The sequence below is a fragment of the Herpailurus yagouaroundi genome, unplaced genomic scaffold (genome assembly GCF_014898765.1).
Source record: "Herpailurus yagouaroundi ecotype Mexico unplaced genomic scaffold, PumYag 28, whole genome shotgun sequence".
NCBI lineage: Eukaryota > Metazoa > Chordata > Mammalia > Carnivora > Felidae > Herpailurus > Herpailurus yagouaroundi.
The window spans coordinates 112415912-112443531 of record NW_024412376.1 but is presented as its reverse complement, the minus strand read 5'-3'; the positions used below and the strand labels follow the sequence as shown (position 1 = coordinate 112443531).

Genomic DNA, 27620 nt, shown 5'->3' with positions numbered 1-27620 from the left:
TCAGAGCCCAGTCTTGGATGTAATCCAATCATGATAAGCAGTGACTGGAGTATAAACACCTGGCTTATTCTTTTTAGCGCATCCATCACCCCAGCTTACTATTCCAACAAGGTGCCAGACTTTTCTAGAGTCAGGGTAAGCTAGCAGTCCACCAGAATCATTCTAGAAGAAGATAGGAAGACATGTTTCTTGTCCTGTCAAAGAATTTCCTTTTACTGCTTCTCTGGACTTATCAGAAGTCCCTGGGTACTGAAAACAGTCCACTTTCTTTTGAGCTTAGAACTGTGGAACTTAGGTTTATTCAAAACCAAGGGTAACTACAAATCACAATATACTGCCTACAGCTGCCATATGTTGGATTGACCAGAATTGAACTTTATAATGAGTTCAGCCTTGACTGTGAAGACAAAGTGACTTGGCTGCTTCATCATGAATGAAGCCTGAGAAATGGGTGACGTGTATACATGCTAAACCTCCGGCCACATTTCTGGATAAGGAAGAGATAGCAGCGCATTGTGCAGATGGCCCAGAAAATAGGGCCAAATTTATTTTATCACCGTGTAAGTATTATCCTTTGTATGGATTCCTAGACTGCCATGAAGGCAGAGATTTTGTTCAGCAATACATCCCCAGCATGTAGGCTGGTGTCTGATATATAAGTGGGATTAATAAATATCTGTTATGTGGATCAAAATAAGCTAATCTATGGAAATCATTAATACACACAAAAGAAATTTGTACTGATAAACACTTCAATTCAATTAGTACTTTGGGACAAAATGATTTGATAATATGTCTAGACATACCTGACAGGCATCAGCTTTTCCTGACTTAAACACAGCACATAGCATTTTGTTGGTAACCAGACCAGATAATGAATGTGGATGATTGCAAACTTTGTTGTCGATAACCTTCCCAAAGGCTTCTTGAAGTATCGCTGGAAGAGGACCTAAAGGCAACAAATTCTGTGTATCATGGGGATCTTAACCTTGGTTGTAGAGACAAAGAATATCTATAGAATATTCTTTTTTTTTTTTTTGGTCAGCAAGAACCAGGCCAATCCGAGGGTAGATTTCTCCCTTTCTGGTGTTTATTGTAACTGGCTACCTCACACATAATTCCAATTTTTCCACTTCTTATTCCCAGAGGCATTTTAGGAATTGAAGACAATGCCAAGTTTTTGGTCCCAACACTTGTTTGTTTGTTTGATATATTTAGTGACTGATTAATTGCATGAGAGAGTGGTTGATTGGCTAACTGATTGACTGCTTAAATAATTATTCCCATGAAGCTATTACCCTTTTACAGAAAAACTTACCATTCATAAAGTGTTCCCGTCCGGTAACTACAACACTGGCATTTTCCGGAAGCTTCATTTTGGCTTCAGGAAGACAAATCCTGTGAACCTACTTTGTAAAAGAGACTTCTTCAAGGGCTCCTGGGTGGCTCAGTTGGTTGAGCAGCCAACTTTGGCCCAGGTCACAATCTCACGGTTTGTGAGTTCAATCCCCACGTCGGGCTCCATGCTGACAGCTCTGAACCTGGAGCCTGATTCGGATTCTGTGTCTCCCTCTTTCTCTACCCCTCCCCCACTCATGCTCTGTCTCTCTCTGTCTCAGAAATAAATGAGCATTAAAAAAAAATTTAAAGGGGCTCGTGGGTGGCGCAGTCGGTTAAGCGTCCGACTTCAGCCAGGTCACGATCTCACGGTCCGGGAGTTCCAGCCCCGCGTCAGGCTCTGGACTGATGGCTTAGAGCCTGGAGCCTGTTTCCGATTCTGTGTCTCCCTCTCTCTCTGCCCCTCCCCCGTTCATGCTCTGTCTCTCTCTGTCCCAAAAAATAAATAAACGTTGAAAAAAAAATTTAAAAAAAAATTTAAAAAAAAGAGACTTCTTCAGCAAGCTGTACAAGGACAATATCATTAAAAACCACAGCTCTGCTGTAATTTTCATGAAAAATAATGTTTTGGACTTTTGGTGTCATATATGGTTTATTTACTATAGTTCCAAAGTTGACAGTCCAATCTCCTGAATTATTTTTCCTGGAAAACACAATTTAATTAAAATATATGTAGTTTTTGAGTGACAACAGTGTTCACTAGTGGTCATTATCTTATAAAGCGTTAGGCTCCCAACCAACACTAGAAAGCACCAAATTTTAATTTTTAAAGATGTCTTTGACATGGAGATGTTACAAATAAAATAGTTCAAAGGACAATTAGAGCTGTCAGCCTTATGCAAATACTCCTAAGTAGAGTCACCGATGTCTTCTGCTACTAAAGCCCCATCCAGTTCCTGAGTATTGGACTTAAGTGGGAGTCATAGAAGCAGCCTCAATGGATGGGGTCCAGAATCACGTAGTGCCAAACACCCAGATTCCATGAACCTACATCTTTGTCCATAAAAAATTGCCACTTGTTCTCACCCAATTACCCTATTATGTTTACCAAGTCAATGCATCTTGACTTCTAATTTAAATTTTCTGGTCATTTATCCAGTTCCCCACTGAAACTCTTTCTCAATTTAAGACATAACATACTATCTAACTATTCTCACTTTCCCTCAAAATGTCAGGTGCTGTTTTCTTTTTTAATTTTAATTTCTAAGAACTTCATATAATGGTGACATTGTTCAATCCTTCTCCCGTTCAATAACCTTCAGTGACTCCACACTCTCAATGTGTTTCTTAAACTCAACTCCCTTAGAATTAATTCAGGCTTCACCTCTTGATATTTATATTTAAAAGGTCTGGTGTGATGCTTAAAGATCTATACTTTTAACAAGTCCCCTGGGTAGTTCACGATCCATGGACTACTGTTTGAAAATTGCTTCAGAAACACAAATCCTGCAAACATGCTTTGTAAAAGAGATCTTCAGGAAGTAAGCATCTTGTCAATTAAAGACATGCCCAATCAATATAACAAATGTTCTGAATATATTTTCTAATAATGTTTTCTTTCTTTTGATTTAACTTTATTTTTTATTTTTTAAAATATACATCCAAATTAGTTAGGATATAGTGAAGCCATGACTTCAGTAGATTCCTTAATGCCCATTACCCACTTTGCCCATCCCCCCCCACAAACCCTCCAGCAACCCTCAGTTTGTTCTCCATATTTATGAGTCTCTTCTGTTTTGTCCCCCTCCCTGTTTTTATATTATTTTTGCTTCCCTTCCTTTATGTTCATCTGTTTGTCTCTTAAAGTCCTCATATGAGTGAAGTCATATGATTTGTGTCTTTCTCTGACTAATATCACTTAGCATAACACCCTCCAGTTCTATCCACGTAGTTGCAAATGGCAAGATTTCATTATTTTTGATTGCCGAGTAATACTCCATTGTATATATATACCACCTCTTCTTTATCCATTCATCCATAAGTGGACATTTCGGCTCTTTCCATACGTTGGCTATTGTTGATAGTGCTGCTATAAACATGGGGGGGCATGTGTCCCTTCGAAACAGCACACCTGTATCCCATGGATAAATGTCTAGTAGTGCAATTGCTGGGTGGTAGGGTAGGTCTCTTTTTAGGTTTTTGAGAAACCTCCATACTGTTTTCCAGAGTGGCTGCACAAGCTTGCATTCCCACCAACAATGCAAAAGAGATCCTCTTTCTCTGCATCCTCACCAACATCTGTTTTTGCCTGAGTTGTTAATGTTAGCCATTCTGACAGGTGTGAGGTGGTATCTCATTGTGGTTTTGATTTGTATTTCCCTGATGATGAGTGATGTTGAGCATGTTTTCAAGTGTCTGTTGGCCATCTGGATGTCTTCTTTGGAGAAGTGTCTATTCATGTGTTTTGCCCATTTCTTCACTGGATTATTTGTTTTTTGGGTGTTGAGTTTGATAAGTTCTTTGTAGATTTTGGATACTAACCCTTTATCTGATACGTCATTTGCAAATATCTTCTCCCATTCTGTCAGTTGCCTTTTAGTTTTGCTGATTGTTTCCTTCGCTGTGCAGAAGCTTTTTATTTTGATGAGGTCCCAGTAGTTCATTTTTGCTTTTGTTTCCCTTGCCTCCAGTGATGTGTTGAGTGAGAAATTGCTGTGGGCAAGATCAAAGAGGTTTTGCCTGCTTTCTCCTCGAGGATTTTGATTGCTTCCTGTCTTGCATTCAGGTCTTTCATCCACTTTGAGCTTATTTTTGTGTATTATGTAACAAAGTGGTCCAGGTTCATTCTTCTGCATGTCGCTGTCCAGTTTCCCAGCACCACTTGCTGAAGAGACTGTCTTTATTCCACTGGATATTCTTTCCTGCTTTGTCAAAGATTAGTTCCCCATACATTTGTGGGTCCATTTCTGGGTTCTCTATTCTGTTTCGTTGGTCTGAGTGCCTGTTTTTGTGCCAGTACCATACTCTCTTGATGATTACAGCTCTGTAGTATAGCTTGAAGTCTGGGATTGTGATGCCTCCTGCTTTGGTTTTCTTTTTCAAGATTGCTTGGGCTATTCGGGGTCTTTTCTGGTTCCATACAAATTTTAGGATTATTTGTTCTAGCTCTGTGAAGAATTCTGGTGTTACTTTCATAGGGATTGCGTTGAATATGTAGATTGCTTTGGGTAGTATCAACATTTTAACAATATTTGTTCTTCCTATCCAGGAGCATGGAATCTTTTTCCATTTCTTTGTGTCTTCTTCAATTTCTTTCATCAGCTTTCTATAGTTGTCAGTGTATAGATTTTTTACCTCTTTGTTTAGATTTATTCCTAGGTATTTTATGGGTTTTGGTGCAACTGTAAATAGGATCAATTCCTTGATTTCTCTTTCTGTTGCTTCATTGTTGGTGTATAGGAATGCAACCGATTTCTGTGCATTGATTTTATATCCTGTAACTTTTCTGAATTCATGAATAAGTTCTAGCAGTTTTTTGGTAGAATCTTTTGGGTTTTACATATAGAGTATCATGTCATCTGCAAAGAGTGAAAGGTTGACCTCCTCCTGGCCGATTTGGATGCCTTTTATTTCTTTGTATTGTCTGATTGCAGAGGCTAAGACTTCCAATACCATGTTGAATAACAGTGGCAAGAGTGGACATCCCTGTCTTGTTCCTGACCTTAGGGGAAAGCTCTCAGTTTTTCCCCATTGAGGATGATATTAGTGTTGGGTCGTTCATATATGGCTTTTATGATCTGGAGGTATGCTCCTTCTATCCCTACTTTCTTGAGGGTTTTTATCAAGAAAGGATGCTGTATTTTGTCAAATGCTTTCTCTGCAGCTATTGAGAGGATCATATGGTTCTTGTCCTTTCTTTTATTGATGTGATGAATCACATTGATTGTTTTGTGGATATTGAACCAGCCCTGCATCCCAGGTATAAATCCCACTTGGTCGTGGTGAATAATTTTTTAATGTATTTTTGGATCTGGTTGGCTAATATCTTGTTGAGGATTTTTGCATCCATGTTCATCAGGGAAATTGGTCTATAGTTCTCCTTTTTAGTGGGGTCTCCATCTGGTTTTGGAATCAAGGTAATGCTGGCCTTATAGCAAGAGTTTGGAATTTTTCCTTCCATTTCTATTTTTTGGAACAGTTTCAAGAGAATAGGTGTTAACTCTCCCTTAAATCTTTGGTAGAATTCCCCTGGAAAGCCATCTGGCCCTGGACTCTTGTTTTTGGCAGATTTTTGATTACTAATTCGATTTCCTTACTGATTATGGGTCTGCTCAAATTTTCTATTTCTTCCTGTTTCAGTTTTGGTAGTGTATCTGTTTCTAGGAATTTTTCCATTTCTTCCAGATTGCCCATTTTGTTGGCATATAATTGCTCATAATATTCTCTTATTATTGTTTGTATTTCTGCTGTGTTGGTTGTGATTTCTCCTCTTTCATTCTTGATTTTAATTATTTGGGTCCTTTCCTTTTTCTTTGATCTAACTGGCTAATTGTTTATCAATTTTGTTAATTCTTTCAAAGAACTAGCTTCTGGTTACATTGATCTGTTCTACTGGTTTTTTTTCTTTTTTTGGTTTCGATAGCATTAATTTCTGCTCTAATCTTTATTATATCCTGTCTTCTGCTGGTTTTGGCTTTTATTTGCTGTTCTTTTTCCAGCTCCTTAAGGCATAAGGTTAGGTTGTGTATCTGAGATCTTTCTTCCTTCTTTAGGAAGGCCTGGATTGGTATATACTTTCCTCTTATGACCACATTTGCTGCATCCCTGAGGATGTGGGTTGTGGTGCTATCATTTTCATTGGCTTCCATATACTTTTTAATTTCTTCTTTAACTGCTTGGTTAGCCCATTCATTCTTTAGTAGGATGTTCTTCAGTCTCCAAGTATTTGTTATCTTTCCAAATTTTTTCTTGTTGTTGATTTCAAATTTCAGGGCGTTGTGGTCAGAAAATATCATGGTATGATCTCGATCTTTTTGTACTTGCTGAGGGCTGATTTGTGTCCCAGTATATGGTCTATTCTGGAGAACGTTCTATGTGCACTGTAGAAGAATGTATATTATGCTGCTTTAGGATGAAATGTTCTGAATATATCTGTTAAGTCCATCTGGTCCAGTGTGTCATCCAAAGCCATTGTTTCCTTGTTGATTTTTTGATTAGATGATCTATCAATTGCTGTGAGTGGGGTGTTGAAGTCTCCTACTATTATGGTATTACTATTGATGAGTTTCTCTATGTTTGTGATTAATTGATTTATATATTTGGGTGCTCTCACATTTGGCACATAAATGTTTACAATTGTTAGGTCTTCTTGGTGGATAGACCCCTTGATTATGATATAATGCCCTTCTGCATCTCTTGATACCATCTTTATTTTAAAGTCTAGATTGTCTGATATAAGTATGGCTACTCTGGCTTTCTTTTGTTGATCATTAGCATGATAGATGGTTCTCCATGCCCTTATTTTCAATCTGTAGGTGTCTTTGGGTCTAAAGTGGGTCTGTTGTAAACAGCATATAGATGGGTCTTGTTTTCTTATCCATTGTGTTACCCTATGTCTTCTGATTGGAGCATTGAGTCCATCCATTAACGTCTAGAGTGAGTACTGAAAGATATGAATTTATTGCCATTATGATGCTTGTAGAGATAGAGTTTCTGGTCCCTTCTAATCTTTTGTTGCTTTTGGTTTATATATATATATATTTTTTTTTTTTCATCTTTTGTCCCCTCAGAGAGTCCTCCTTAATATTTCTTGCAGGGCTGGTTTAGTGGTCAGAAACTCCTTTAATTTTTGTTTGTCTGGGAAACTTTTTATCTCTCCTTCTATTTTGAATGGATAAAGAATTCTTGGCTGCATATTTTTCTGATTCAGCACACTGAATATATCCTGCCACTCCTTTCTGGCCTGCCAGTTTTCTATGGATAGGGCTGCTGCAAACCTGATCTGTCTTCCCTTGTAGGTTAGGGACTTTTTTCCCCTTGCTGCTTTCCTGATTTTTTCCTTGCCTGAGTATTTTGTGAATTTGACTATGATATGCCTTGTTGATGGTCAGTTTTATTTTAATCTAATGGGAGTTCTCTGTGCTTTCTGGATTTTTATGTCTGTGTTTTTCCCCAGGTTAGGAAAGTTTTCTGCTATGATTTGCTCACATAACCCTTCTACCCCTATTTCTCTCTCTTCCTCTTCTGGGACCCCTATGATTCTGATGTTGTTCCTTTTTAGTGAGTCACTGATTTCTCTAATTCTTAAATCGTGCTCTTTTGCCTTAATCTCCCTCTTTTTCTCTGCTTCATTATTCTCTATAAATTTGTCCTCTCTATCGCTGATTCTCTGTTCTGCCTTGTCCATCCTTGGTGCTGCTGCATCCGTCCATGATTGCAGCTCAATTATAGCATTTTTAATTTCATTCTGGCTATTTTTTACTTCTTTTATCTCTGCAGAAAGGGATTCTAATCTATTCTAATCTAATCTAGTCTATCAACCCCAGCTAGTAGTAGTATTATCACGATTCTAAGTTCTGGTTCAGACATCTTGCTTGTGTCTGTGTTGGTTAAGTCCAACACAGTGGATTGTTGCAGTGCTCGTGGGTGCGCATGTGCATGCGCATGCGCAGGAGGAGTGAAAAATGGTGCCACTCAGCCACATGGTCTGTTCTCCCGAATCAGCAGTTGTGCCCGATCCTCTGTCTTCAGCTCTTGTCCACTCCCTGCTTTTCCATGCTCCATGACCAGGCCCCAGGTAATACCTCTCTCCCAAGAGTTGTCTCAGATGCAGCTGTTTTCCCCAGCCCCTTACTTTCAAAGGACTGTGGCTTTGACTGGCTCTGCTCACCGAGCGATGGCTGAATGAGCAATGGCCGAATGTTGACTGCACCCAGGAATGCCTGCTGGATCCTGCTGTTTCCAGTGCCCTGAGACTGCAGCCAGGTGCCAGCCCGCCCCCCCAAAAAATCGCGAGACAGTGTAGCCTCAGATTTTCCGGGACCATGGAAAATCGCAACACACATCTGACACCAGGCTTCACCCTCAACAACCTTACCCTAGCACCAGCGAATGTGGCTGCCTTCTGGGGTCTGCTGGGACCAGATGACTTCAACAGTCTCTACCAAATGTCCTTCCAGCCATGGAACCGCTTTTCCCCGTGTGGCCCGAGAACCTCCCAGACCCCACTCTGTTCCTGGGGATTCAGCCTTCCCACCAGAGCACCACCAGGTATCAAGCTGCTGAGTTGCAGCCTTTGCACTCCCCTTGTTTACAGTCTTAGTGAAATTGAAACTCTCTCCTTTCTCCTTTCTCCTTTCTCCCTTCTTAGTTTAGTGCCTGCGACTGTTTCCAATTTTCCACTTTCTCTCCAGCTGCTTTTGGGGAGGGGTGCTTTTCCCGTATGCTCCCCCCCCCCAGTCTCCATCCTCTCTCCTACCACTAGAGGGGTTCCCTACCTTTTGGGGCTTCTTGCTCCCCAAGTTCAGCTCTTCGTGTCACGTACCTGCTGAATTCTGTGGTTCAGGTTGTGCAGATTGTTTTGTTAATCTTCCAATCGGTTTTCTAGGTGTGTAGAATGGTTTAGTGTTGGTCTGGCTGTATTTCATGGATGTGAGACACACAAACAGCTTCCATGCTGTTCTGCCATCTTGGCTCCTCCCTAATGTTTTCTGTTTTTTAACGTTTATTTATTTTTTTTTCAACGTTTATTTATTTTTGGGACAGAGAGAGACAGAGCATGAACGGGGGAGGGGCAGAGAGAGAGGGAGACACAGAATCGGAAACAGGCTCCAGGCTCCGAGCCATCAGCCCAGAGCCCGACGCGGGGCTCGAACTCACGGACCGCGAGATCGTGACCTGGCTGAAGTCGGATAACGTTTATTTATTTTTGAGAGAGAGAGAGAGTCAGTGGGGGAGGGGCAGAGAGCAAGGGAGACAGAATCCGAAGCAGGCTCCAAGCTCTGACCTGTCAGCACAGAGCCCAACACGGGGCTTGAACTCACAACTGTGAGATCATGACTTGAGCCAAAGTCAGACACTTAATGAGCCACCCAGGTAAACCTCTAATGTTTCTTTTAACAAAGTTTCTTTACTTCAAATTTGCTCTGTTTGCTGTCCACAGAATGCAAATTATGTTATTCTATCTCAACACATCTGAAAGAAAGTGGTTTCCCCAACCCAAAATACATATTATTCTTTCCCATCTACCCACTGTATCAATCATATCTTATATCTTTAGATTCCTGGTCAAATCTTACACTTTCATACCTCAGCTGGAATGCTCCTTTCTTCATCAAATTTTCATAGAACTTACTATCTTGTTGTATATGTGACATTTACTGCACGATACTGCCTACTACTTTTAACATATCACATTTAAATATTTTCAGTTAGGTAGTAAACCTCTGGAGGGCAAGAAAAATAAGCACATAATAACTGGAGTCAGACATAGCTGGGCTTACATTCAATTTCTGTTATTTAGGAGCTGTATGAACTTTGCCAAGTTACATCACCATTTCTGAACCCTACTTTCCTCATCGTTAGATAGGTTAAATTATAACTTCCATACAGAACTATTGTTACAATTGAATAAAATGATGTAAATAAAGCACTTAATGTCAGGCCAAAGTAGCTTTTTGGAAAATGTGAATTACTTCCTCTCACTCTTTCCTCTTTGACAAATTTAAATGCCTCTGCTGCTCTTTGGTTATTCAGGTTAATTATAAATTTCACTTGGCTTTGGTGAACATTCATGTATTTAGGTTAATCCCCACAGTTTACCCCAAATCCTACATTTAGTCAGATGTTCACACTTACTCAGCAAAGCAGTGAGCTGCAGATAATAGCCACCTGCTACTGATCAGAGATGCCCCACAGAAGTGCTGGCCTTTCCATTTCATGCTGGCTTGTCATGGCCATGCCCCCACCAGGGCATTCTTCCCATTCACAATTTGGTTGCCTGCCATGATACTGTTGGCTGGTCTTCCACAACCTGAAGAAAGGATGTATTTATATAAAAGCAGCCATCTTTGATTATGCTTTACAAGAAATACATCTTAAAACAATACTTGAAACCCTTCAGTGATTGTCCAGAGTCTCCTAAGCAATGCTACCTCTTTCCTGGAATGTACTGTGATCACGGTACCTGACTCTATCTTGGCTTGGGTGACTTTTACTTATCCTCTTTTTCACTCTCAATCATCTTCCAATGACTGTTATTTTATCTATTTGTTGTAAGTCTCATCTCTCCAAGTAGATTGCAAAATTCTTGAAGGTAAAGACTTTACTTCTGTATGCCTGCATCTTGCATAGCATATGCAGTGCTGTCTGTAAAGCCCCATGTGGATAATAGATACACCATAAATATCCATTAAGTAAAAGAATGCATGTATGCATCTTGTGGACAACATGATACTCTAAAGAGAATTTATTTAGAAGATACAAAACTATTTTTACTCTATAATAAATGTATTTGGGATAGCCTACTTTTATATTTTCTTATTATCCTTCGTTGTCCTTTTTCCCTTCAATCTTTTTTATTTTAACTTACTCAGATATGATATTCTTCATTAATGATTCCATTCTTTGGAAACTGCTCTTATTTCATCCTTTTGGACAACTCTTACAAAAGTTAAAATTCACAGGCCAGTGTTTTTCAAAAAGCAATTCCAGATATATATCTGATATAGCCAATAATTTTGAAAGACTACTATAGATTTCCATATTACATATTTCAAGATACTTTTTAGGAAAGTGATAGGGAAATATTTGTGAATAAGTTTGTCATAATTTCTTAACTTACAGTTGTTGGTAAGCATTTCAACATTAGCCTTGCTGATTTCTGAAATTAAAACAAAACATAAAATTAATAAAATATCACCAAGAAATTATCTTCAATCCAAGGACATACGTGCTAACTTTTCTAGCCCAATTACACCCAACATTTAACTATTCAGACTAATTCACATATTAGCTATCAGCCCCTCTACCTCCTACCTGTTATATTTTGACCATCTCTCCACATCTCTACTAGCTAGTAAAGGAAAGGGGAAAGGGAAATTAAAAAAAAAAAAGTTCTCAATTTTACGATAGTTGCAGTAAAATATTTAGTGAGATAACAAGCTGACGTTCTCACTAAAAAAGACACTGGGAATTAATTATCTTTGGATTTATTTCCTTATGATAATTCTCATATGAATTACTCCAAGTTATCTATAAAGAAAAATTTTCCAATTAAAATCATATTTCATCGGTCTTATCCTTTTCTTTAGAGTCATCTCATTACCATGACTGAATTATGAAATTTTGAGAATTTAACTTAAATTCAAGTATCTTTTCTATTGGGAAGAGACTTGAGAGACAGAGAAAAGGTGGGGAACTACAAGAGGACCCACTAGCAAGTGTTCACTTTAAATCCCTAGGACACAGAGAGGCAAACTTCTTTCCCAATAGCTACGCACAGAGGAATTGTATTGTTCTTTTGAGAAGCTCTGCCTCAAACTCTGTTCTCATAAGTGGTCCAGTGATAACAGGTATTCTGAGGTAAAGGAGCTGTAACTGGCAGTTGTCAGCCTTGATAGCCTTAAAGGACACTAGGATCACCTGTCGGTCTGGAAGAACCACAAAACTGGGTTCTGGAACCACACACTTATCACCTAACAGGCCTTTTAACAATCCAAATGAGAGTTTCAAGACCTTTTCAGGACCCTCAAGATATTTACAGACTTCATTTTCTGAACTGGGGCAAAATCCTATCATTTTCTTCCCTTGTTTTCTAGGAAATTATTCCAGACAATTGGTTTTTCTTTGATAGTATCATTCCCATTCTTCCACAAGAGCAGTGAAAACTCCCTATCCCCAACTTCCTTCTTATTCTAGCAGTCTCCACAATGAATGATCAACTAAGCCCCAAATCTGTTTCCTGTAATGAGATCCTGACAAGAGTAGAGGGAAGGGAGGAATAATGCTTTGCTTACAGTCCTTCATCCCATTTTTCAAACATAAACGTGAAACCTTGCAAGCTCACATGCATGCCCATACTTTAGTCCTCCTTTCTATCACTCTTCAAAGATTTTATGCCACTGTCATTTCCAACTCATTCATAGGATTGCCAAAATGTGAGAAGTATATTTTTCCCCAAAGCAAATTCCTGAAACTCCTTATTAATTTTTTCTAATATTTTTTTCAAACAGTCCAAAAACCTAAGTAATAGAAAATAATGGAAATAAGTGAAATACCTATGAGTCTAAAGGAAGTATGGACTGCATTCCAGGATGCCATGTTGTTTTTCAATATCTGATGTAAGATAGCTTCAATTTCAGTCTTCATGCTGTGCCTTTTTGCTGGAGGAAACTTGAATGTCAGTTGTAACTGTACCCTTGAACCATTGGGATCAGGACAAGAAACAACAGAAATGTTCTAGTGTGTTGTTTCTTGATATTTCAAGATGTCTTGTTAACACATTGAATTTCCCACATTTAATCATCGTATTTCCTTTACATATATATTAAAGAACAATACACAGATATTATCTCAGTATGTATAAAGTGCAAATGTCCCTAAAAATCTTCTAACTGGTTCAAAGGTATTATTCATGGAAGAAGATATGAACTACAAACTAGAAATCAGAATAATTCAAACACACATGAGAAACTGAGTACTGGCCAGCAAATGATTGGTGTAAGATTTTATTAAAACAGTAAAAACCATGTTCTTGTACAGATATTTTCTAATTACTTTAGATAAAGAGATAAATGGGAACAAAAATGCAGTACCAGGAAACATTCAAAAGATAACTCCTAGCATATATTCAGGAGTCAGTACTAAGCTTCTCCCTATAGTTTCTCATACATCTCTACCCCAACAGAACTGCACAATGAGAAAGCTCAGAAAGATAACTCTAAAACATAGAGAGAATCTCTATTATCTATATATTCATTACATCCTTTTTATTAATTATGAAAGGAGATTAATTCATTTTTGGAGACTTTCAAAACAAATCACATTTAAAAAAAAATATCCACAACTCTATTTTCAAATCATTATGATCAATAGAAGAGTCTTTGAAAGTTTTTGTTTGTCTATAGGTAAGTAGGTTAGTTGGTTGGTTTTTTGGCAAGCTGAATTTTTTATTTTGGTACTTCAGAATTCCCCCCGAATGGATATTGGCAATTACCAAAATACAAGTACTGTCCCTCTTTATCACTCACCCCCAGTGTTCCATGATACTTCCTCCTTGCATCCCTCCTGTCTACCCCCATACTCAAACCACTTCAAAGACATATTCAGACAAGTATTATCTTAAATTATTCACTTTGCTCCACAGTCATTATAGTGATAGTAATTATTAAAGAGACCAAAAGAAAGTTATTATAGTAAAGATATAGCCAGATGGGAATGGATGGGAGAAGAGGAGGCTAGTATATGAATACCAAAACAATAAGATTGGACTCTGTTTTCCACAGAGTTACAATGATCTTTCATCATAGTAGTCAGTTAGGACTGGCTGCTATCAACAACCTTATAATTCCCCTTCAAGTATGGAGGTTACAGATTTGTACACAACAGTTCTTACTCTGAACAGAAATTTGTTAACTGCAATTATATTTTAATTTATGGAGATTTCTTCCTTCCTTTCTTTCTCTTTCTTTCTTTCTTTCTTTCTTTCTTCTTTCCTTTTATTGTTGTTATTTAAAACCACAGTTGATGTGACATATCGTCTACCTCCCTTTCCATAAGATCCTGACTGAATTTGTACTTACAGAAGTTTGATGACCTGAGAGTTGATATATTCTTTATATATACTAGAATTTTTAAAAACATCAGACATCTGTCAAGAGAAAAAAACAAAATAGCCATCATGTCTGTTTCAATCAAATTTATTATGAAATTATTAAAAGGAATCTCTGATTTACCTTAGTCTCTATATTTTTGTTCAGATCTGTGCTGGCTTGTGAAGCTCCATTTTCACAACTATCATTGTGTGTAACTCCAGAAATATGAAAATCACCTTGGTAATAGAAAATATTTCCTGTGAAACAAAGAAATACTCAAAGAATTTAAAAATAACAGGTAGACTCAAATCCCTCCATACTTTTGTCTCAAAATTAACATTCGACCCAGATTTTTAAATTATCAGAGGGAGGGAGAATGGAAGAGGAGGGAAATGAAGAGGCGTGAATATCCACCCATTCTAGAAATAGCAACTACCCAGTATTCATGAAGTGGTCCCCCTCCTTTCTTCATATGATAATAGACACCACTGCCCTGCCAAGCCAGGTATACCCTCAGCATCCACAGCAGAACGGCAATCCAGGCAGCCACTAACAATCCACTTTAGTGTACACTAGAAATGAAACCTACTTTTTATGTGTAATCTAAATTCTTGATCTAGTGATTACCCAGTTAATCTTTCTAAACACTTCTGACACAGGAAACATTACAAACATTTCCCTTTTCTTTCTGGATGATCTATACCCTTTTATAACTTTTCTTCTGCCCCATTTCCTATCTGCCTGCTTTCCACTCTTTTAAGTCATTCCTTGAATTCCTGCTGCCATACTACTTCCCTCCAGCATATATGGTGGAGCATCACAAAGTCTCACATTCCCCATTCCTTCCTGTCCCCAAATGTAAAATGTCTCACCTAATATACTAGGGCCACTGTAATGTTAAAATAGGACAAGCCTAGAAGTAGTTCTTCTACATTATGCATGTACTTTTAAAAATAGAAATTCATATGAAATGGTACTCTGTTTTGGTTAAGCAATTATCCATTCATATATTTTGAGAGCAATTGTACTTTTGATTCACCTTAAAAAGTACTATAGAGTCTCTAAGGAGTGCTAATAATAATAATAGGCTTTGAAACATATATGATCTCTGAGATGAAATAATGCATTATCCCGGGAATCAGAAATATCATTTCAATCTAAAATAAAAATTAGTTTCCTATATTCCAATGGTTTCCTATATTTTTCCTTATAGCAACTGGTATATATGAAAAGCAAATGCTAGGTTCTAGCTAAGAAGTTAGCTAAGGTCATTCTGAAAAAAATAATGCATATGAAGTTAGAGAAACTAGTTTAAGCTCTGCCACCAATGGGCTGTGCTGTACTGGTATATCACTTCAGCTTTCTGGGATTTTTTTCACTAATCACAAAGACTAAATTGCAATAAATAAACTCCAAGATCCTCTTTCATACCACTTCATGATTTTAATCTATGAAGTCTTTCATCAAATAGAAGACTAACCAACTAGAATCTGCTAATTTTGTGTTATATCCAGTATGCTGAACTTGGGTATTTACAGGTAGTCAGATTAATTTGTCAAAAGTCACATATATCATGCCCATATTCAAAGAAACCATGATGTTTAGATACTTGAGTCTAGTTATATTACTGAAAATCAGAGTGATTTGAGGTGCAATTTAAAAAAAAAATTTTTAAGGTTTATTCATTTTTCAGAGGCAGAGACAGAGCATGAACGGGGAAGGGGCAGAGAGAGAGGGAGAAACAAAATCCAAAACAGGCTCCAGGCTCTGAGTTGTCAGCACAGAGCCCGATGGGGGGCCCTAACCCATGGACAGCAAGATCATGACCTGAGTCAGCTCAGGTCTGACGGACGCTTAACCGACTGAGCCACCCAGGTGCCCCATTGAGGTGTAATTTTTAAGTTTATTTTCCTTTGGTTTTTATTTTTATTTTTATTATTTTATTTTATTTTATTTTATTTTATTTTATTTTATTTTAGAAAGAAAGAGCGAGTAGAAGAGAAGGCGGGGTTGGTGGGGGGGAGAGACAAAGAGAGAGAGAATCTTAAGCAGGCTCTATGTGCAGCACAGAGGCCAATGTGACCCTGGGATCGTGACCTGAGCCAAAATCAAGTGTTTGACACTCAACCAACTGAGCCACACAGGCATCCCACCCTTGATTATCCTTATGAACTGAATTGTCCCCTTAAAATGTATATGTTGAAGCCCTAACCCCCAATGCGCCTATATTTAGAGATATGGCCTTTAACAAGGTTATTAAGGTTAAATCAGATCATGAATCAGGTCATAGGGTTAAGTCAAATTCTAGTAGCCTTATAAGAAGAGACACCAGAGACTCTTTCTTCTCTCTCTCTTTCTCCACAAACTACCCACCAACTCCATATGCCACAGAAAAAAAGGCATGTGAGGCAACATTGACCATGCTGGCACTCTGATCTTGGCCTCCAAACTGCAAGAAAATGAATATCTGTTGTTTAAGCCACTCAGTCTCTGGTATTCTGTTATGGCAGCCTGAGCTGAATAATACAATTATTTAGACAACTTGAATGGGAATCTACCCTGTACCTTACACTGTGGCCTATAAAATCATAGTCAGTGTTACAGGCATAGCAATAGTCAGTATTTACATTATAATCTGAGCCCATCCCAAAGTTTATAATAAAATCTTTTATTTTAAGATAGAAATAAATGTTATTACCTTTATAAAACATTGCCTTAGATGCATAGATTGCAACACTGTCTATCAGAATAACACTACCAGAATAAATACAGAGCTCCTAAAGGCACACATGGGCAGGTCCTGCCTCAGTTCCACTGAATCATAAAACATAAGGGAAGGGCCCAAGGAATGGATACTTCTTTAGAAGAGCTCTACACGTGATTCTGAGACAAAGCCAGGGCTTAGCACTGCTAGATAAACAATCTGAAGGACTTTTTAATTTGTAAATGTCTGTGTAAGCTTTTGGAAATAGTTTAAATAGTAGTTAAATAAAATAGTTAAGAAAGGGCTGAACCAGAGTCATTTCTAGAATAATGATCCTTGTGGAATATTAATTTCTGAGGTAACTCAAGAAGTAGAAACTCAAAATAACATCTTGAGAAACAATATATTCAACAGACAAGCGAATTTCATACCACTTGAATGAGAGATTAGGTCTCATCCAACTCAAGTTGTTCTTAGTATTAACAAAGACTGTATTGGTTCCTAAGCCAGAATCTGAGAGCAAACCCGCCTTTTAAGCTGACTCTAGGTGACCTTTACAACAGAGTTTGGGTACCCATTTTTACTTCACAAGGAGCCCAGTTCAATTAACTTCAGGTAATAAAAGTCCATCTAGCCTTATATTTGAAATATTAGGTGGTTCACCATACAGAGAAAGTCAAGGGCAAATTCTCATCCCACACATATCTTGCTTAAGCCAGGATGCCTACAGTTCTCCTTTTGTCTCCTGTTCATGAATGCATTGTTTCTCCAGAAGGGACTTATTAAAATGCAAATTATATTTTGGAAAGATAACTAATTAAGCTACTGGCCTTCTTCACTGGGCTTGATTTGGTAAACTCAGAGCACTTTCCTTAAGGAAATTATATAATGGATGTTATTCTTTAATGAGGAGAATCAAGCAGAGGGCAGAAGAATCCAGACTACAGAGAGTTCAAGGACAGAAATGGCACGCAAGAGACTGTAAGCATACATGACCCTTCTGAAGGACAAGTTTTGAAATTGGAGATCAAGATAGTTAGAGAAAACAAAGGAGAGGCCAGAATGAAGGAAAAACTAGAATTTTCACTGTATTAGGCAAAATGTATCCTACACTGGATACATATCCTACACTATACAGGGTAATGTATTTCAGAGGAATAAAAAAGAAAAACTTATGATAAAGTAAAATAATACACTTAAATATTAAGGTTTCGGTTTCTGCTCATCTATGACATTTAAAAGTCTATGATAACAAGTGTTTGACTTTTCTTAATCTTGGTTTTTTGCATGTGAAAAAAGAGATAATAAAACCTACCCTCCTTCACTCAAAGGATTAGTATGAGGATCAAGCAGAATAATGGATATCAAATTTATTTGAAAACATTAAATAGCTACACAGACTTAAGGGTTTATTTTTCTGAAAGGTAAAAATAAGTTGGAAAGCCAAACTTTCTGAGTGTAGTATTAATTTTTTTTAAATAAGATCAAATTTACATAAACATTCAGCCATTCAGCCCCTTCTACTATCTACTATTAGATGAGCCATTTGTGGATTATCCATTCTTATTTTGCAATTGTATCTTAACAACCAGAATTGAGCCAAGAAGAATAAGGATTTCCAAAATTTTAGGTATATTTACTAAAAGACATAACAGCTCAACTACTGACCTAATACATATGTTCCTTTATTGACAATGCATCTTGGCATCAAAATATTGAGCTTTTCAGTCTTGCCATACTCTCATAGTTGGTAATATGTCAGAGTGGCTCAATGAGGCATTTGATTCAAAAAAATTTTTAACTGGCATTAAATAATAGAGAATGATTATGTTGGAACATAGTTAATAGATGAGAAAACTTCCATTAAGAAATTTAATATTTATATTATTTCTTATCAATTTCTAAAAGTAAAAGGAGATTTAGCAGTAAGGGTGAAAATGGAAAATAGTCAATACTGACGCACTGCCAGAAAATGAACAAGGAAACCATAGTTACTCCCAAGACTGCTGTCACTCCAAGAAAGAAAAGGATCACCATCCATACTGGCCAAGATCTTCTCTGGGAGAATATTCTATGCCTATGAAAAGAAGAAAATAGCTCAAATCAGATGGGCTAGATAGTCTAAATTTGCCTGGCTCTCCTCACCTCATACAACACAATTTATAATTAGGCTCTTATGTTAGTATGAAACATAGAAACCTTAAACATCTCAGAGAAGATAGACTCTAATGTCCATTCCTTTAACAAATCATATTCGATTTGTTAGCTATGTTAGCTTCTAGGGATATAGCAGTGAGCAAGATACACATGGTTTTTGTCCTCAAAAAGAGAAATTAAATTGCTCTTTTTATTGATCTAAAGCAGTTTACAAAACATTAAGTGTGGTCTGATTGTATTTTTGTAAACTATAGTTACATCATGTACATTAATATATATAGACTTAAAAATAAATATATAATATAACCATTTATAAGTTTTAATTAAATGTGAAAGGAAAATCATGAGGCCAACTAGAGTTGTCCCATGTTATGAGATTATGGGTAGATTATTTTCTTTTTTTGTTTACTTTTTTCCTAACTATATTTTCTAATCTTTCCATAATAAACATGGATTCTTTGCATCATATAAATTAAGAAACAGGCAACTTTCATCACTAAAACCAATCAATTAGATGAAGAATAATCAGAAAATATGGTGACTTGGCATAACCCTAATAGAGTGATCAAGGTTACAATTAGGTCTTATGGCTACCCTTAGTCTAATCTATATAAAGTTTGACACTAGTTATTTTATATACTTTGAAAGACATGATGTCATGAAATTGCTGATTTGGAGGAAGTACTGTAACACATACACATAATAATCTGATTTCAAATTTCAAAATAGCCCCAGCTCTTTCCTCAATCTTTTGTGTTCATCATCCTAAACAAAACTTGCAAAACAGAGGAGTTTGTAATCAGGGGATATATGTGGCAGATTGGCAGATATTCCTTATGAGTATGAGAATCTTTCTGTTTTGATTCCTCTAAGACCAATTTATTTTTCGGTAGAGAAGTTCCTTAAAAAAAATTACCTTATGACACAACTATGCAACTCCACCCAGTCTTATTTCCTCTCTGCCCTGTTCTCTACTCTTAATCCTGCCTCTTCTTGATACCCCTTTGATGATTTGTTAATGAGTGCTTCCCAAAACTGGGATTATTTGTCAAAGCTCTGCAAAGGAACTCCCTATTTCAGATGCATTGCATGCATGCCTTCATTCTGGAATCCTGCTGCTTAATCTCATCCTCAGAGCAAAAAGGCTATTCAGGTATTATGTTTCTTACACTAGATAAATCACACCTTAAAAGGAGTATAATTAAGGTAATTGATAATAATATTTACAACCTTATGAATATCTGATAATATGTCTCTTTTAATAACCAGAAAAGTTTACCGTGATATTGAGGTCTCAAATTTGTTTTGGATTAGCCAGGTGGAGGTTAGTCTGGTAGCTTCGTCTTTCTGAGACATGCAAATTAGTTTGAGGGACTTAAACATTTATGTAGCCTGAGTGGTGACTCTAAAGTGGCTGAAATGGTTTCTATACAAAGAATCACTATGCTACAGCTTATAAAATATTTTTCTTTGAAAGCTTCTTTTAGAAGCTCTGGGAAGTGGTAGAGAATACATACTGTTGACTAGAGCACTGATGCTTTTCTCCCCCTCATTATGGATGTCTTCCTATCATAAACAATTAAGGAGATACTTTTATATTTAAAAGATCACAGTGGTGTATGATGTATTCAACCTTTCCTCCAGAAAATGTGATAGTTGGGCTCGAGGAATTGGTCATTATTTTTGAATAATAGCTGAAATTATTAAAATAAAGTTCTAAATATTTTAAAAGTTCCATTCATGAAACAACTTACTTTCTCATTTACCAAATTAATCTTGGCCATTTTTTAAAAAAAACTTTATTTATTTTTAGAGAGCGAGCAAGAGAGAGAGAGAAACAGGTGGGGGTGGTGGGGAGGAGCAGAGTGATAGGGAGAGAGAATCCCAAGCAGTTTCCACACTGTCAGCACAAAGCCCAAAGCAGGGCTGGAAATCACAAGCCTTGAGACCATGACCTGAGCCGAAATCAAGAGTTGGATTCTTAATCTCCTGAGCCACCTACATGCCCCTTGGCCATTTTTAAAGACAGAAACCTGCCTTCCAGGATGAACTCATTTAACAAAGAGAATCGGTTAAAAATTAATCTACAATGAATTTAACCAACTGTATGTACATAATTAAACTATAACTGCCTCATTTTAGTATTGAATCTAATTCAAGTTAGGGCTCATCATTATTCTGGTATAATCAACTGTTCACCTTAATCAGTTACAATAATAATGTCGATAAAAATAATGGTAACTACACGATTCATAATTTTAAAACATTAGTCTCACTATAATTTATCCCCACAGTCCATACCAGGAATCATTTCCTAGATTATATTCTAACTACATTCTGATATTGCATTAGCTGTTAAACCACAAAGCATAAATGTAACTATAGTTTTCATTTATTAGAACTTCATTTACAAACCATTTGAATTAGATGCACCTGAATTCTGTTATACAGTGAACAGCGTGTTAAAAAGCAAGATTCCAGTGAGAAATTCCCCAAATTTTATAAAGATAAACCTTCCCCCCCCCCCCAGAGGACTTTAAGTTGTTAGGGAAAGAGTTGTGAATAAGGAACAGGGAAATTAATGATCAAATGAGTTGAATGATCTCCACCTCTAACTTTCCCCTAAATTCTAGAAAAGCAGAGAGCCTACGGAAGGGAATTCATTTCAAAATCTATGAAGTTCTGAGCCCCTCTGCAGTCTGCCTGCTGCCAATTCAGGACCTAAGTTACAAAGTACATTATTCCAAAAATCCATGATGGAATTTATATTTTTAAATTATTTCCCAGGAAACATTTTCATATTAGAAGATACGATTTCAGTTACATTACTAAAGAACAAAAATGGTAGGGTTCTTATAAAAAAAAGTAAGCAAAATTTTGCTAAAACTGGATTCTTTTATTCCAACTTTGTAAAACTTTCCCAGAGACTTTGCAGAGCCTTTAAACCTCAAAAACAGTAGCATGTTTTTTAGCAGTGTCTAGAAATAAAAATCTAACTTATAGAAAGCAACCAGTTTTTAAAAAGCTAGAAGATACTCTAGCAACTTGCTAGGGTTTGTAACTTACCTCCCAGATAAAATCCCATTTACCTGTACATAATATTCTGATTGTTGTGGTGGTGTCAGGGACAATGGTGGTGGTGATGATGATGGTGACAACGATGATAGTGATAATTAAAATGACCTCTTAAGAGTAGCTTTTAAGGTGATCAATGTTTCACAGGCTTATGTGCTACATTCAGTGTTGATTGGTTTGTTTTTATGGGCTGTGTGAAATGTACAGAACAAGTATGATGAAACTTGTCTGACTAGTACTAATGACTACCATTTTTCTATGGTTTCAAGAGAGGAGTCATCCAGGGAATCACAAACTTCCTTGACTTGACTATTTAGAAAAAAATAACAGCCTAGTCTTAGATTGGTCACCTAGAAGGTACAGCCAAGAAACAGGTTTGTGGTAAAGAGGGATAATCCTAAATCTGTGTTTGACCGATCCATTATACTGGCTTCTTCTTCCACAGTTTGACATCGGCTATAACGAGGCAGAAGTTTCTGTCAAATGATTTTTCACAAGGTATCCATTTTAATATAACTAGTATTGCCATCATTCTGATGTAAATGAATTGTATTCATTATGGTTTACGTTTAAATTTCCCTAATTGCCAGTGAGAATGATTCTCATTCTCATTCTGGGCTTCCTCTTCTGAGAATTCTGTTCATATATCTAGCTTACTTTTTCTATTGGGTTATTTATCTTTTTTTTTTTTTTTTTATGGATATGTGTGAGTTCTCTCTGTATACCGGATATTGCAATTCTGCATGTAAGGAGCTTGGAGGTTGCCATTCCATCCTAATAATAAGTATAAAGCTTAACAGACTTTGAAATCAACAACTCATTTTGGATCCATAATATAGAGGAGGACACAGAGCAAACAACTGCCCCAAATATTGGAAAGATAGAGAATACAGTGAGTCTTGACTTAACGGAGTCAAGACTCAAGAGCAGAAAACATCATGGGAACCAGGGCTGGGATGGGAAAACCTGAACTGTAACTGACAGTTGGAGTTGTTGGAGATTTGGTATGGATAACTCTGAGAGTTAAAAACAACAGAGGGGTCCAGTTACAGAGGGACCCCCATAGTATTGTGAAATTTACTTGCAGAAATTCAAACAGATTCCCACAATATATATCAAAGAAAAAAATCCCTTTGGGTTTCTGGCAGGGAGAGGGAAAACAAATATTCTGGAGTACTCTATAGTTCTTAAAAGGCCTGACAGTGGGGACAACTAGTTAATCAAAACCTAACCTGTTGGGGTATTAGCAGAACCTAACTGACCTGGGAAAGGGAAATACCCAACCTCAGACCATTCTGCCTTCCTGGGAACACGGGGAAAAAAAAACTGAGAAAACACTTGTGAAGTTCATAGGGCAGAGGCATAGGCACACTAAAAGATTACACTTAATCTTCAGTCTATAGAACACTTTTCTTCTCCCTACACCTTACCACCACATCACTAAAGTTCTGTTTATAGCAGCTCATTTACCTGGTATATCATGTCCAGTTATCAGGGAAAATTTACAGGACATACCAAAAGGAAAAAACAAAACAAAACAAAACAGAAAAACCCTCAATTTGAAGACACAGAATAAGCATCAGAACCAGACACGGCAGGGATGTTGGAATTATTATACCAGGAATTTAAAACAACTATGATTAATAGCTATGGTTAAAGCTGATAGCTTTAATGGATAAAGTAGAGGGCATGCAAGAAAAGATGGGAAATGTAAGCAGAGATGGAAATACTACAAAAAAAAAAGAAATGTTAGAGATAAAACAAAACCAAACACTAAAATAGAAATACATAATTCCTTTGAAGGGACATAACAATCCTTAATGTGTATGCCTCACTATAGTGTCAAACTACTTGAGGCAAAAAGCAATAGAACTCCAAGGAGAAATAGATGAATCCATCACCATAGTCTGACACATATACAGAAACACACCTATATCAGAAATGGACAGATCCAGCAGCCAGAAAATCAGGAACAGCACAGTTGATCTTAACACCATCAATCAACTGGATATAATTGACACCTATAGACTACTTCATCCAACAATAGAATACATATTCTTCTCAAGAGCACATGGAATATTCATCAAGGGGGACCACATTCTGAATCACAAAACACACCCTGACAAATTCAAAAGAATAGAAATCATACAATGTCAACTCTTAGACCATAATGGAATTAAACTAGAAATAGCAATACTAGAAAGGTAACTGGGAATCCCATAATGTGGAGGTTAAATAACATACTTCTAAATAACATTTGTCAAAGAGAAATCTCAAAAGAAATTTTGAAATATTTTGGAACTAAATGAAAACAAAACCACAACATCTCAAAACTCATGTGAAGCAGTGCTTAGAAAAAAATGTATAGCATTAAACTCATATACAGTTGGCCCTTGAACAAAAAGGGGCTTAGGGATGCTGATCCCACACCACCCCATGCAGTCAAAAATCTGCATATAACTTGACTCCCCCAAAACTTAACTACTAATAGCCTACTGATGACTGGAAGCCTTACCAATAACATAAACAGTTAACACATATTTTGTATTTGTATTACATATCTTATTCTTACAATAAAGTAAGCTAGAGAAAAGAAAATATTATTTAGAAAATTTTAAATAAGAGAAAATACACTTACAGTACCGTAAAAAATCTGTAAGTGAACCTGTGCAGTTCTAACCTGTGTTGTTCAAGGATCAACTGTATTTGATTTACTTCGTCCTATTGTAAATGGTATTATTCTATTCGTAAATTTCGTGTTATACTTGTTGCTGGCATATAGAAATACAATTGATTTTTGTATATTGAACTTCTTTCCAGAAAACAGACATTTATTTTTTTCTAATTTGAACTTTCTTTTGAATATTTACCATACACCTATATCATCAAGTCATCTGCAAATAAGAATAGAATTACTACTTCTTTTTCATTGCTTATATTTTTTATTTTGTTTTGGTTCATTGGTTGACTCATTGTTTTATCCTTATGTCATAGAACTCTAGTACATTGTTGAAAAAAATGATAATAGCAGGCATCCTTCCTTTACTCTCAGCTTCAGGGAGAGGCTTTCAGTGTTTCTGCTGGAGACCAGCTCCAGCAACCAGGGGATCCCGAAGGAAGAACAGTGTCGGTGAAAATAAAACAAAACTAAAATAAAAAAAAAACTAAAAATAAAAAACTAAAATAAAAATGGACACAGACAACAGCAGTGTGTTGAACTGGCTGATTTATTGTAGCAAACGTGGCATTATATTTGCTAGTGATTTCCTTGTAGCATACATCATCTACGTTTTTCTAACATTACCTAATTTTAAAAACGTTCCTATGTGTAATCAACCTTTAAGAAATAACATGGCGATTTTCCCGTAATGTTCCCACACACCCTTTGATTATTGATTAATTTCTTACACTATCCCATTATGCATCTGCGTTTATCTATAATTACCTACAGTCTATGAAGCATTTGCTTTGCTGTTCGCATGAAACACCTCAAGTGGAACAGTTACAGGGACATGACCTCCCAACCACACGGGGCCAGAAGAACAATGTGTTTGCCTCGGTCCGAGGTGCCAGGAAGGGGCTGAAAAGGCCTTAGAAACCCATGCCTCATACATTCTCAGAGAGACAATGCACCTAGGAACCAATGAACCATTCTGTACCTTAACCGACTAGGTTCAGTCATCATCTGGAATGCCTCCGGAGGGCCAGGTGGGGCTATGGGTTGAAATCACCTGTGCCCAGAGATACACTCCTTAGTTGCCGGAGTGAGGCTTTCAAATCCTTATGTCTCTCCTTTACAGGCCCTCTTTGCTAGCAAATGCATGAGGCTATCCTTCCTGTAAGTAGAGGAGTCTCCATAGGGGATGGCAAGGGCTAAACGTAAGGCCCTTGCGGAACCTTATTTTCTTTCCTAATGGTTCTTTTCCCAGGGGGCCTGCCGAGGGCAATTCCCCAACAGACAATACCCCAGGTTGTTTTAAGGCCGAATTACCTAAAAGCAGGAGTGCAAGAAGCTTCACTGTCGGTGGGCCGCCTTGCAGTCACCAATCCGTCCACAGCCCAGGCTTTGCCACTTAGGCTGGGATAGCTCGGCTTCCAGAATCTCCCCCTTTTTATTTTTTAATTTAATGGCATGAAGTTCCATTGCCAGCCCCTGGATACCACCCCTCAACAGTCTGACGATGACTGGAAGCAGAAGAAGAATTATCAATCCTCCAATCAAAGCCACTTTAATCATAGTGGTAAAAAAGCTTTTATGAGAGACATAAGAGGATAAATTTTGAAAAAAATGTGTTTGATATTTGTCAGGCAGAAAACTCAGCCTCAGCTTGACTAATCTCACGAATATCTTTATGTAAAGAATTTAAATCAAAATTTAAATCTGAGTGATTCCAGATACCTAGGATATGATTTTTATTTTTTATTTTTTATTTATTTTTTTTCCAACGTTTATTTATTTTTGCGACAGAGAGAGACAGAGCATGAACGGGGGAGGGGCAGAGAGAGAGGGAGACACAGAATCGGAAACAGGCTCCAGGCTCCGAGCCATCCGCCCAGAGCCTGACGCGGGGCTCGAACTCCCGGACCGCGAGATCGTGACCTGGCTGAAGTCGGACGCTTAACCGACTGCGCCACCCAGGCGCCCCTAGGATATGATTTTTAACTCTCTCCCAAGAATACAAAGATTCGTTAACTTTTAGGGGCATTACACAAATCCAATGAAAATCAATATGACATCTCAAGGCAAGGCGAACCTTAAAAGAGGTCTGTTCCTGACCAATCATGGGAACAGCTTCTTCTAAAGCATTAACCTTAGAGGTTAGTTTTCTATCTATAATTTCTTGTGTAGGTAAAGCCATGGATACATTTTTTGGTAATTGATCAGTAAAAGTTGCTGTGTGAATTTCTTGAGATAAGGCTATAGCAGAAAGCGAAAGGGAAGTTGCTAAAGCTATAAATGCTGTAATTCCAAGAATAAGAGGAGCTACAAAGCGACAACCACAAACAAGAAGTGCATTTACATCCTGCAAAGCTTGCAAACCATAACTATCAAACCATGTAGTATTTAGAGTGACAGGAACCATTAAATATGGGGGTCGCTGAACAATCATCAGTGTTTTTACATTTGTTAAAGGGAAACACAATTTGTAAGATTACAGCGGATACAAGATACATGATATTTGTCAGCATACTCAGAGATATTTAAGGAATTATAATCTCTGGAAATTAAAGATGCATATGGAGACTGTAAGCAAGCCTGTACCTGATATCTGCTCTGATTTTCCGGTCTGCACAGTGTTAACCAGTTTTGTGGCAGCAATCACACGCCATATTTCAGATTGAAAATATCCTGCCTTTTTTTGTAGAAATAGTCAAGATGCTTGGTACCCATCCATTAATATGCCATCTATTAATTGGCATGTGGCGAGGGATATATTCATTTTTCCAAGAGTATCTAACATTAGTTGATTCCAAGAAAAACCTATAATCTACAGAAGAATCTGCACAACTTCTATCAATTACAGTTAAATATG

General features: G+C 37.2%; 1 protein-coding gene across 1 annotated transcript; it reads right to left on the bottom strand.

Annotated features, from left to right (window-relative positions):
• Positions 1–26945, bottom strand: LOC121040137 (transmembrane protease serine 11B-like). Its single transcript, XM_040490541.1, is given in 13 exon segments — positions 1–162; positions 807–949; positions 1319–1431; positions 1898–2041; positions 10195–10369; positions 11180–11218; positions 12615–12795; positions 14135–14206; positions 14292–14407; positions 18814–18843; positions 18846–18931; positions 22501–22562; positions 26841–26945. Coding segments are annotated over 13 exon segments (1428 nt in total).
• Between the last annotated feature and the right edge of the window lie 675 nt (positions 26946–27620).